General features: G+C 51.6%; 1 protein-coding gene across 1 annotated transcript; it reads left to right on the top strand.

Moving 5' to 3' along the window:
• The first annotated feature begins 1,448 nt into the window (after window positions 1-1,448).
• Window positions 1,449-11,709, top strand: BORCS7 (BLOC-1 related complex subunit 7). The gene is given in 7 exon segments (XM_050958250.1): window positions 1,449-1,527; window positions 1,620-1,676; window positions 1,679-1,854; window positions 2,971-3,033; window positions 4,825-4,868; window positions 5,943-5,963; window positions 8,409-11,709. Coding segments are annotated over 7 exon segments (492 nt in total). The 3' UTR covers window positions 8,461-11,709.
• Window positions 11,710-13,283: the final 1,574 nt, after the last annotated feature.

The raw sequence follows: 13,283 nt of genomic DNA, 5'->3' as shown, positions 1-13,283 counted from the left end.
CCGCCACTGAAGAGCCAGACGTGCCGCCCCTTTCCGTTGGCTGCCCCGAGCACTTGCTTGCTGCGCTGGTGCCTGGAGCCGGCCCTGCCTGTAGTGTAGACATACCTTAGTAATCAACGAGAAGCGAAGTAACCAACAGCCAGGCACACACAGGTCATTGGCGCCCAAGGCAGTTTTGTTATTGTAAGGTTGGATTGGATGGCTCTGCTGCACTGCGCACACTGGTTTGTTAGTGCAAGCTGGCCCAGGAGCACTGCACACACTTGCTTGTTAGCACAGGGTCAACCAGGAGGGGTGGGCTGAGGCCAGAGGGTTATTGTTTTAGTGTTGCTCATCCTGGCATGTGCCGGGCTGCTGTCACAGGTGCCTTTATTTTAAAGACAGCAGAGGTGTTTGATTGCAAATCATTCAGCTAGGGCGAATTAGCTGCATAGCTGTAAACAAAGTTGCCAAGGCAGGAATTTGAGTGTTACCCGTACCCTGTTCCCACCTCCACAGACAAGAGCCCTGCAGCTGGGGAACCATAAAACTAAGCATCCGACAGACACTGTGCATGCTTGACCCAGCCTCTGAGCTGGGCTCAGCACTGCCAGATGGTTGGGATCAACAGGCAGGGCACAGCCACCAGGCATACCTCTTAAGTGCCTACCTGCCTCTGGAAATTTCCACTACATCCGACGAAGTGGGTATTCACCCACGAAAGCTGATGCTCCAATACATCTGTTAGTCTATAAGGTGCCACAGGACTCTTTGCTGCTTTTGCTGTGCAGGACATCCCACAGCTGGCCCTGATTTTTTAAGTTGCCCCATAGTCCCACATGGCCTTTGGAAAGTCCCGGGGTCGTATGGGGTGGGGGATCAGGTCAGCGTTCCCACTGGCGAATGCTGTCTGTTTGTGTGGCAGGGCCCCATTAGGGCTGGGACGTGCCCCTTTGTTGTTGCCTGCCCTGGTTTGGGAACACTGAGCCGAGCAGCGGTGTGTTGTGGGGGTTAAGGCTCCTTGCCTGTGGCTCAGTGCACATCTGGCACTGCGGAGAGCTCATTATTAAACCTGCAGCTGCAGAACATTGCAAACCTGGCCCTGCCCCGGCCCCGGCCCTGGCTCGATTTCCCCACCACACTGACAACATGCTGCAAAAATCACATGGAGGGGTTGGGGCTGAGAAACAGCTTGTTTGAAATGGCCAGGGTATGATCGGAGATTGCACATCCCCATATGACTGAGTTGTTAGGAGCAGCTGCCCCAGAAACCTGGATCACTGCAAGAGAGTGGGGTGGTGGGGTAAGAGGAACAGGACCTGAGAGGGATCAGGCTGAAATCAGTCTGTGCCCTGGCTGCCAAATGCGGATTCTGCAAGGAAACTGTTTTAATAGTGCAGGGGGTTGGCAAACCCTCTCCCTCCCAAACAAAACATGTGGCCTAGGACCTCGCCCAGGGCAGGGTGCCCATGGGACCCCACGAGGGGTCACTAAGCAGGGCCAGGACCCTCACTGCAAGGCTCACTGCCCCTGCTGCAGGGCCCTGTGCCACCAGGCAGGACCTCTCTGCGGGCTGGTGCCACCGATCCCTGGCGGGGCAGCCCCACCCTCATGGCCAGGCTGGAGCCAGGAGGTGTCCAGACCCTGCTTCGCCTTCCCCTCTAATCTGTCCTCCGGCGCTTGCCGTCGTGCGGCCTTGAGGGGGCGGGCTGTGGCAGCCCCAAGATGGCGGCGGCTCCGGCGGGGAGCGCGGCCGATGCCCAGGCGCGGTTCGGCCGCTCGGTGAAGGGGCTGTTGATCGACAGGGTGACCGGCTGCGGCACGGACATGATCGCCCTCACCAAGCAGGTGCTGAAAGGCTCGCGGAGCTCCGAGGTGAGGGCCCGCCGCCGGGACTACAACACCCAGCATGCAGCGCGGCAACCGCGGGGTGTGTTGGGAAGTGTAGTCCGGCCGGGGCTTGTGGGCTCTGGGTCCTGCTGGAGCCGGGTCAGAATGTCACGGTGCTGCCCACGCTGCGGGACACTCCCAGCGGGACCTGGGCGGAGCAGTGCATGCTGGGAACTGGCCAATGCCCAGGGGTTCCCGCCCCGCCTGAGAAGGGGGCCGAGGTCTGGCTGGGGTGGGGGAGCGACCTGCTCCCCCCCCCCCGGTCTCTTCCCCCCTCTCCGCTCCGAGCACCCTTGGCATCCCTGCAGCGGACTGGGACCCAACGGGGATCCCCTTGCCAGCTGCGCCCAGGCCGTGCCCCGTCAGTGGAGCACCCCTGAGCCCCATGGGGCTGCCCCAGCGACCCACCCCAATCGGAGGGGCCGAGTGTAACTGAAATCTCCCAGCAGAACAGCCTTGGGGGCTCTGGATTGATACAGCTCGTGTGTGTTTGATACAGGCCCTGACCTGGAGCCTTGGGCCCAGGAGCAGTCACTCTGCCCCCTCCTTGGTCAGAGCATGATCTGCTGTGTGGACACGGCACAGGGGATGAGTGAGACCCTGATGTGGGTGCGGGGCGCTGACTCAGAATGCATATGTAACCTCTGGAAATCCTCTCCGGAGCTGGCCAGGGCGTTGGAGACCTGGAGGGTGGCCTTCCTCAAATCCCAAAAGTTAGGGAGTGGAAAATATTTCTGGACCCTGAGATGGCAAATCCCCCAGTCCAGCATACCCCCTATCTAGTAAAACAGGTTTTTACCGCAGAACCATTGTTGAGTGCACTGGCTGCTGCATTTGCTTACACCATTGCTGTCACTGCTGACACCATATCTCACTGTAAAATGCATTGTTACCTCTTTCATGAAAGATGCTGCAGGAAACCCAGTTCTCTGCTGAGTCTGTTTCATCCAAGGAATGAGCGTTGCAGAGTTAATTCCAAAAGAAACCCAATGAAGTGAATTCCCAATTAAATCAGTTCTGTATGCAGATTTGTTGAGTGGCAGCCACAAGAAATCCATGGTGGCCTGGGACTTCTGACTGCAGTTTGTATGTCTTTTTCAGCTCCTGGGTCATGCTGCTAGAAACATGGTGATGCAAGAAGATGCCATCCTGCACTCGGAAGATGTAAGGAACTGCTGAAGTTATGGCATTTCTGATTAATAGGAAGCGCTGGGTTTTGGTACAGAGAGTGGGGCTACAAGGCAGTGCATCTTACTCATCAGTGCAGAATACGGAAAGGGAATCTTGTGGCTTAAGTACAGATCTAGGAGTTGTAAAAATGGCCATACTGGATCAGACCAGTGGTCCATCTAGCCCAGTATCCTGTCTTCCGACAGTGGCCAATGCCAGGTGCCCCAGAGGGGATGAACAGAACAGGTAATTAAGTGATTCATCCTCTGTTGCCCATTTCCAGCTTTTCAGAGCATGGTTTTTGAGATCTGGGTTCTGTTTCTGGCTCTGCTGCAGATTTCCCAAGTGAACTTGGACATGTCAATTATGGCCTAATTTCAGGAGGTGCTGAGCACGCACAGCTCCCATTGAAGTCAGTGAAAATCAGGCCTTAGTTTCCTTATCTGTAAAGTGGTGATAATGTCCCCTCTCAGGGGTGGTGTTAAGCTTAGTTCCCTGGGGCTTGCAAAGCACTCTGAGATCATGGCCTGGCTGGTGCTATAGAAGTGCAGATTATTACTATTTTGTTGTAGTGTAATTCTTTCTGATAGAGCTCACTATAGGCCAGTCTTTCACTGGTGCAGTGGGATTGGCTTGCTCCATCTAGGAATTTTTCACCAAACTTGCCAGCTATGATTTCTTGAAATGCAGAGGCAAAACTGGGGGGTTTCCCTGAAGCTCACAACACCAGAATCCTTTGTAACAAACACAGTTGCTTGGATCTCAGGAGCAGAAATAGTTGTGCTGCACCATGTCTGTGCTGAATTATCCCATTACTGAAGGGCTTCAGAGTCTTTATTATTGTTGCACACTTTTTAGCTTACCCTCAGCAAATTTATATTTCAACTGCTGTTGGCCCGTGGCTCGTTACGTTTCATGACGCTGACGGATGAGTGAAGTCCTGAAGTGAAATTTTCTAGATCAGGTAGAAATGACCCCATCGCTGTTTTCTGGACTTGTTTACTCTCTCACATCCCTATGGGAGAATATTTGCTTTCAGGGGAGGCAGCTCCCATCAGTAGTATTCTAGGATCAGTGAGCTTGTCCTTTCAAGGTCAAAATGACCAGGCAAGAAGCAGTGGCCTGAAGCTAATGCAGGAGATGTTTAGTTCTGAACAACACAAGTCTCTGGGCAGTGGATTAGACTCACAGGGGAGCTGGTCAAGGCACTAGCACAGCAGAGATTTGAGAGCAGGTTGGGTACAACATTAGTAGGAATTATGTGGTGTTTAACAGTGCTGAACGCAAGGGCTCAGACTGAGGAGTCCAGTCCAGGTGCAAGGTGCCTTTCTTTGACCTTGCCTCCTCTAACAGAAACATATAGCAACGTGTGTTTGTATTTTTTAAAATCCTACCAAAATACGACCCTTCCCTGCATCCTGGGGAGGGAATGAGAGAACAAACCACACGTGAGAGATGTCAGTCCCATCACTTAATGCACTAGTGGAAAGTGTTCAGGTCCTGCCGAGATGACCGCAGCATAAGAGCCTGAAAAGAACAGACGAGAAATGGTCTTTTCAGGGTTATTTGTGTTAGTCACTCAAGAGCTCCCCTGAGGTAGCTATGTTTCAGAGTGAGTGAGGTGATCTATTCCTGTGCAGCCTATAAGCTCCATTGGCTTGCGATGTAGGGTGGGGAGGGGGGAAAAGCTGCTACAGGAATATGCAGGTTGTCATCATTCTAGAACAGCTCATACGAATTCTGCTGAGAGAGAATGTCAGTAATTCCTCATTTTGTGCTTTGCAGAGTCTTAGGAAGATGGCTATCATAACCACTCATCTCCAGTACCAGTAAGTAGGGGCCAATGGGTACTCTGGGTTTTGGAGGGCTGATCTCCTAGAAACCCCTTTCATTCCCCTTAAAGGCCCAACGTTGTGGTGATTTGCATGGAGCCTGGTCTGAGCGCTGGCCAAAATGGGGCATTCCAGCAGGAGGGAGGGCTCCTGTCCCCCACTCTGCTGGGACTGAGCAGGCCATGGTTTGGAATCCTCTGTCGCCAGCTCACCATGCTGGCCTATAGTTTGTTTAAGGGGCACTGTTCAGATAAAAAACATTGCAACGTCCCTTTCGGTGTTAAACTACATGATCCGTTGTCCCTTGAACTAGTCACATGGGATAAAGCATACAACTGCCAGCAAAAAATCTCCATATTTAACACTTTCCAGCTCTAGGCTGCCAGTTTGAATTCTGTCCAGGATGCTAGTCAGCTGTAGTCATCACTATGTGATGGCTGTTTGGTGGGTGTGAGACATGAGGTGATGAGTCTCCATCAAGTTCCTAGTGGGTTGAGGATGTCCGCACCCTGCCCCCGCAAACACACACAGGCACACACGCACCCCTGTTAGCAATCAGCTGAGGAATAGGTCATGGAAACAGGACTCCCCTGTCACCTGAAGAGGTTGTCCTCCAGGTCAGGGTTGAGATCTGGTGCCCTGCTGCTGCCCATGCTGGACCTATTCTAAAGACAAATTGATGGTTTCAGTCAGGGCCGGCTCTAGCTATTTCGCCGCCCCAAGCACGGCAGCACGCCGCTGGGGGCGCTCTGCCGCTCGCCGGTCCTGCGGCTCCGGTGGACCTCCCGCAGGCGTGCCTGCGGATGCTCCGCCGAAGCCGCGGGACCAGCGGACTCTCCGCAGGCATGCCTGCGAGAGGTCCACCGGAGCCGCCTGCCACCCTCCTGGCGACCAGCAGAGCGCCCCCCGCAGCATGCCGCCCCAAGCGTGCGCTTGGTGCGCTGGGACCTGGAGCCGGCCCTGGTTTCAGTTTTCGGAGCTGCCAGTTAAGCCCCTTTTACCAGCTCATAATTAGCCCCTTTGCTCTTTTTTCCAACAATACCTTTTCTCTTTTCTTCTTTCTTCATCTAGACAAGAAGCTATTCAGAAGAAGTGAGTATAGCCTGTTTTATTGGCTGATTTATTATGCTTACACCTCTCTTGCTAACTCTCGGCAGATAGTCCATGCTGATTCTCTCTCATAGTTTGCATGATGCCCGGCTGGGTTTTCTACTTTCAGCAAGTAAATCTTCAATGACATGAAGGCAGCATGTCCTAGCAATGGCGTGATGTTTTCTTTTCTCCAGAGGAAGTTGAATGTGGCCCCACGGTACAAGGAAGGGAACAATCTGCTCATAAACTTAGCAGTGTCACACCAGGTCATTGCTTGGATAAGGAACCTCCAAGGAAGACTCAGGGTGCTGCAGGAAGTCATGTTGATGACTCTTTAGGGGATGATCTTTCCTCTCCCGGGGATGCTGTACTGTTAGTGGGGATATGGATGAGATATACCACCAAGACACTGATTGCTCATGATCACTGAAGATTCCATTGTGCTTTTTGCAGGAGTCAGGTGTTCGTCCTAGTATCCTGGCCAAGTTCCTATCTCAAGCTCCCGTCACCATGGTATCTTAGCAGCAGTGTGAGGGCAGAAAGGGGGAAAAATGCAAGGGACATTTTGAAATGGAAAAGTACTTTTTGTTTTGAATTTTTTCATTGCAAAAATGAAAAAAAAATCCTAAAATTCTGAATGAAACAACATTTTTCTTTTAAAACTTGTTATGAAAAAAATTAAATTTGCCACCAACCCTACTCATTCTCTCTGCAACTAGTAATTTGGTTTGTGAAGTCCTTTGTGATTCTTCCAAATGAAATGCACTAAGCATCCTAAGCCAGATACTGATTGCTCTTTATTCCATGCTCGGGGTCCAGTGTAGCCCTGGCATAAGCGGATGGAGCCCTTGTTGCCTCCTGGGTGCATTATGCCCACTTTATCAGGGCTCAGTTTAGACCCCTGTCTGACATTCAACCTCTCAGCAGGGTTTAAGTAGAATATTCAGATCACTTGGGATCTTTGTAACTATTCTTCACTCACCAGACTATTTCTGATCTGTGGTGGTTTCTGAGCAAAAGGAAAGCTTTGGTCTTTGCTTGTAGATGTGCTGAGTTCTTTTTGGCTTTGGTCCAGTCACATGCTTTGCAGACAACTCGCCTTTGTGATGGCATGGGATATGGGTTGGATGATTCATAGATTCTAAGGCTAGAAGGGGCCAATTTGATTACCTAGTCCAGGGGTGGACGAACTACAGCCCGCAGGTGGATCCGGCCCCTCAGGGCTTTGGATCTGGCCCGTGGGATTGCCCGCTGTAGGCCCCACGCCTCTCTCAGAAGTGGCCAGCACGACGTCCCTGCGGCCCCCGGGTGGGGGGGGCAGAGGGCTTTCCATTGCCCTTTCCTCCAGGCACTGCCCCCGCAGTTCGCATTGGCTAGGAATGGGGAACTGCGGCCAATGGGAGCTTTGGGGAAGGTATCTGGAGGCACGGCAAGGGCAGCGGATGCTAAGCCCTTCGCCCCTCCTCCTCCAGGGGCTGCAGCGTTTCCTGGAGCAGTGCTGGGCCAGAGCCTGAGCCCCTCCTGCATCCTGCTCCCCAACTCCCTGGCCTGAGCTCCCTCCTGCACCCCAACACCCTGCCCTGAGCTCCCTGCCGCACCCTGCACCCATCCTGCATCCCAAACCCCTGCTCTGAGCACCCTGCCGCACCCTGCACCCCTCCTGCACCGCAACCCCCTGACCTGAGCCCCCCCATACACCCCACATCCCTTCTGCACCCTGAGCCCCCTCATACACTCCGCACCTCTCCTCTGCCCCAATCCCTTGCCTTGAGCCCCTTCCTGCACTCTTCACCCCCTCCTGCACCCCTTCTTGCACCCCAACCCCCTTCCCCGGCCCTGCATACAATTTCCCTGCCCAGATGTGGCCCTCGGCCCAAAAAGTTTGCCCACCCCGCTCTAGACTGACCTCCTGTATAACACAGGCCACAGAACTTCCGCAAAATAATTCAGAGAGCAGAAAAACATCCTATATTGATTTAAAAATTGTCAGTGATGGAGAGAATCCACCACGCTCCTTGGTAAATTGTTCCAATGATTAATTACTCATTGTTAGACATTTATGTCTTATTTCCAGTCTAAATTTGTCTAGCTTCAACTTCCAGCTGTTGGATCACATTATACCTTCCTCTGCTAGATTGAAGAGCCCGTTATTAGATATTTGTTCCCCATGTGGATACTTATAGGTGGTGATTAAGACACCCCTTAACCTTCTCCTTGTTAAGCTAAACAGATTAAGCTCTTTGAGACTATAACTATAAGGCATGTTTTTTAATCCTTTAGCCATTCTCATGGCTCTTGTCTGATTCATAAGGTATTTTCGCCTCCTAACTTCTGTAACAGAACAGTTCTGTTCCCTCACGCACAAGTGCATCTGTTTAGCAACCAAAACACAGAGATTTGGAGAGCTGATCTGACTTTGAACACTTCCTTCTGTCTGGTCCCCAGTGTCGAGCATTCATCAAATCTGCAGGACCAGCTGAGGCACCTTCTGAAATGAAGCAGGAGAAGCGAAATACCCAGCACACCTAGCGGGAGCTGATGGGATGACCTGTGTCAGTGGAGCTCCAGAGCCTCTTCCTGCTTCAGCAGTTACATTGCAAGGCTAAGCTGTGCTGAAAGTCAGTTGTGAAAACGCAGTATGTGTGTTACTGAACATGCAGGGCTGTGGATAGGCATGGGACGGCTCTGTTACCTGCTTATCACAAACTCTCCCTGTACCGAAGGCTAGATCACTTGCTTGCGCTTAATTTAAAGCAGACTTTACCAAAACCTTCCTGTGACTAAAACTTTTCATGTCCATTTTCTTTTCTGCGCAATGTGCTATTTGAAGAGCTGTTTCCCTCTCCCCAAGGCATTGTGCCGGTTCAGCTAATGAATCAAAGGCAACGTGTGTTATTTATATTCAGCCCAATGCCAAACACATGACTTAGGTTCCATTCAAACCCATATGGCTTTCCTGGGCCCTCTGCTCTAGGGTGAATTCCCCCCTTGTCTATAATTTCTGCTGAATATGGACCTGTTCTTCACAGAATTAACTGGAGTAGGGACGGAGATGCACTGCCCACAGCTTGAGTTGCATGGTTCCAGCGTTCTTCAAACAAGTTTACATTCCCCACCCCCAAAGTAGGGCCAGCATTTCCACATGGGAACCTACATTCACATTTTGACACGTAAACAATCGTCCTCTTTCTTCGGAGAAGTGAGCCACCACCACTACCAGTTTGGTCAGTGCGCACATCATCTCTGAAAATCAGTTGCTTAAATATGGCTATAGGTACCTAATTTGAGCCAGAATTTTCAAACCCAGGTGTGTAGGTACATGCAGCATGTGATGACTTGCCTGGTCCTTTGTCACCGGAGTGTCATGAGTGTCATTAGCACTGCGCTATTCCTTTGTCACCTGCCCAATAGGGTGTCTGTTTCATGAATGTCATTAGTACTGTACTGTTCCTTAGTTTCTGGGTATATGTAAAGCAGGGGGTTGGAATGTTATATCTCTTGCCAATACATCTGCTGTCTGTTTTGGCCTTGAACTGCATTCCTTCTATTTCATTGCTGTTATGGCTCTTGATTAAGCAGCCTTGGATTCATTATGTAACTGTGTACAGAATCAGTAAACTATTCAGATATACAGCTGTGAGGTACTAATAGTGTGTTTAAAGGATGCCATCAATGGACCTGCTTCCATTAAAGTCAGTGGCAAAGCTCCCATTGACTTTAATTTGGGCCCAAGACAAATATGCTGTATGGTGGTTGCTGGGTTTTTTGTATGTTGCTTTCCCATGTCACTAATAGCCTCTCCACTTACTCATAGAAGAAGCACTTTATTCACTAAGTGTGCTTGTCATCACTTTTTAAAATTACATGCAGCTTGATCAGTGAGATTAGATGAAATATTTCTATGTGATGATGTTTCTATAGAGAGAGACAAGACCTACTTCTAGGGGGGAATGAGACAAGCTTTCGAGCTATGCAGACAGGGTGCTGGAACAAGGAGCTGAAAGCCATTGAACCAAACTGTAAACCTTGTACATCATGGAAATCACTTCAAGCCAGGGGATACTGCAGCACCCCTGATTCCAGCACCTGTGTATGCAAAGCTTTCTTTTGGGTCTGTTTCAAAAGTCAGTTTCACTTGTGAGTCTCCTGCACAATGCAGTGCAGTTAGGTTGGGCTTTCCACATGGCAGAGGAAGGTTTAAAAAACACACGTGCTGTTTTGATTGTTTTTCTTTTTAATTCTGAGATTTATATTCCTATTTAGATATTTTTAATCTCTTTTTTAATACAAAGCCTATAGTGAGGGTGTCATTACAGTACAGTGCTGCAGATAGCTGCTGAGGAGGACTAGTCCAGAGTATGCTGTCAGATCCAATGGCCTGAATAGGTTGACAGTTAGTGCTATATCTTGTATTTTGCTTGCTCCTTCTGCACATGGTGTGTTAGGTTAATTGTTAAGAAAAGCCCAGAGAGGAATTTAAAAATAGCTGGTTTTTATGCAGTGCTAAATTCAGTTGCACCAGCAGGAACATTCTGATTTGTTCCAGAGCATCACCTACATCCAGCTGTCCCTTGGGTGATATTGAATGATGCACACTTGACCAATGGAAACCATTATTAGAGCAAACTCATTGGCTGAGCAGTGATCCTGAGCAGGATGCTCACCTAGCAACTACTGAGAGCAGATTAACATTTCCTTGGGCCTCCTTCAGCATTCTGCTCTTAGAATCATAGACTAGCAGAGTTGGAAGGGACCTCAGGAGTCATCTAGTCCAACCCCCTGCTCAGGGCAGGACCAATCCGCAACTAAATCATCCCAGCCAGGGCTTAAAAACCTCTAAGGAAGGAGATTCCACCACCTCCCTAGGTGACCCATTCCAGTGCTTCACCGCCCTCCTAGTGAAATAGTGTTTCCTAATATCCAACCTAAACCTCCCCCACTGCAACTTGAGACCATTACTCCTTGTTCTGTCATCTGCTACCACTGAGAACAGTCTAGATCCATCCTCTTTGGACCCCCCTTTCAGGTAGTTGAAAGCAGCTATCAAATCGCCCCTCATTCTTCCCTTTTGCAGACTAAACAATCCCAGTTCCCTCAGCCTCTCCTCATAAGTCATGTGTTTCAGCCCCCTAATAATTTTTGTTGCCCTCCGCTGGACTCTTTCCAATTTTTCCACATCCTTCTTGTAGTGTGGGGCCCAAAACTGGACACAGTACTCCAGATGTGGCCTCACCAGTGCCACACCTGGTTAACTCCAGTGGCCTAACTGGGAGCTGTGCATGCATATCTGAGAGCAGAATTTAGGTCCAAGTGCCTAGAAGTGCTGACACCTGCTTTTTAAAACCAAAAATTATCTTGACTCATACTAAAACTGCAACAGCTGCTGCCCTGAAATTCCAGACCCTAGGCAGGCTAGTTATTGAATGTGGAGGGCAAGGACTTTCCTTCACCAATTTCCCCTTGCAGTGTTTCTCCCCATGCCAGGGAGCTCTGTGTGCTGAATTTTTGTCTACTGCATGTGACCTGTCTATGACTTTTACAAAAAATACCCATGACTAAAACGTAACCTTAATTATGAGTCACGGTGCCAGGAGGGACCCCCCAAAAAAATGGGGGAAGGGAATGGGAAACTTGAAACTGAAGTCTTCCAGAAACTGAGGAACAGGCTTACTATTTCAACTGCTGTTACGTCATTGAGTATGTGGTTATTCTATTAAATGAACTTTTTGATTATTTTTACCCCCAAGCAGGTCTCTGTTGTGCAAACTGTTGGGGTGTGTGTACCAAAGTAAACTGGTATCTGAGGGCTGGTTTCACACCTTTGGGGATGATGACCTGGAGGGGAAAAGTTTGAGGGTCTGACAGTTAAGAACTTGGAAGGTCAAATTTGGGGAGACCTGGGATTAAGGGCTGTTGGTGTTACCCTACAGAGAATAATGAGGCTGCTTGACATCAGGCTGAGACCTTGTGCTTGTGGGCTGGCTACTGGGATCTGAGCCATAGCTGCATTAAGGCACCTCAGGGTTACAGGGCAGGTGCTGACAGAATCTTTTATGTGTCTGGGTGATCCCCAAAATGTCACATGCCTGTTGGCTCCAAGGTGCTAACATCACCACCATCACCTTTCCAGTAGATGAGGAGAACTGGATTCCCTCCATACACCATCACCAGAGTTCCTAACTCAGCCATGGCATCATTGCAAAGCACCACAGGCTGCTTCACTGCCTGGGGTGAATGTGCTTCCTATGCTGGCCCAGGAAACCAGTGCCCGGGGCTGGGATCTCCTCGATGTGTCCTGAGGAGTGAAGAATAGGATCTCTGGGCCAGCCCTTCCTGCTGAATCCTGCCCTTGGGTGCCTGGCGGTGGATGGGGCCTGACGTCACGTGGTCCCAATTCCCCACTGACTTGCACTGAAGCTAGGGGTGGGGATCATGGGAGGCGAGTGCAGAATGGGCCCCTTGCCTGGGGGGCGAGCCCAGATCACGCCAAGCATGTGTCCTGCTGTGCTGCAGCTGTAGCGGGCCGGGTCTGCTGGAGGTGGGAGGGGTGGGCACAAGGAACCTCATCACTGCATGGCACATGGCAGCCTTGGCATGGCACTCACTGAGCTGGACAGCCCAGCGTGTGGGGCTGGGCGAGACGGGGGGGGAATGAGGGGCAAGGGGGTAGGGCTGGGAAGGGGTTGGGGTGAGGGAACAGAGGAGCGGGGCTGGGAAGAGGTTGAGGCGGGGTGAGGGAACGGGGGGTGGGGGTGGGGAACAGAGGGGGCTGGGAAGGGGTGGGGGTGGGGAACAGAGGGGGGTGGGGTGAGGGAATGGGGGCGGGGCTGAGAAGGGGGTGGGGCGGAGGAACAGAGGGGCAGGGCTGGGAAGGGGTTGGGGGTGGGGTGAGGGAACAGAGGGGGCGGGGCTGAGAAGGGGGTGGGGCAGGGCAACAGAGGGGGCGGGGCTGGGTAGGGGTTGGGGCGGGGTGAGAGAACAGGGTGGGCCTAGGAAGGAGTGGGGTGGGGGAACAGAGGGGGCGGGGCTAGGAAGGGGTTGGGGGTGGGGTGAGGGAACGGGTGGGCGAACATAGGGGGCGGGGCTGGGAAGAGGTTGGGTGGGGAACAGAGGGGGCTGGGAAGGGGTGGGGGTGGGGAACAGAGGGGGCTGGGAAGGAGGTGGGGTGAGGGAACAGGGGTGGGGCTAAGAAGGGGGTGGGGCGGAGGAACAGAGGGGCAGGGCTGGGAAGGGGTTGGGGTGGGGCAGGGCAACATAGGGGGCGGGGCTAGGAAGGGGTGGGGCGGGTGAGGGAACAGGGGGCGGGGCTAGGAAGGAGTG

The sequence above is a fragment of the Gopherus flavomarginatus genome, chromosome 6, assembly GCF_025201925.1.
Source record: "Gopherus flavomarginatus isolate rGopFla2 chromosome 6, rGopFla2.mat.asm, whole genome shotgun sequence".
NCBI classification, from domain to species: Eukaryota; Metazoa; Chordata; order Testudines; family Testudinidae; genus Gopherus; species Gopherus flavomarginatus.
The sequence above is the reverse complement of the archived record's forward strand: the minus strand, read 5'-3'. Positions and strand labels throughout refer to the sequence as shown.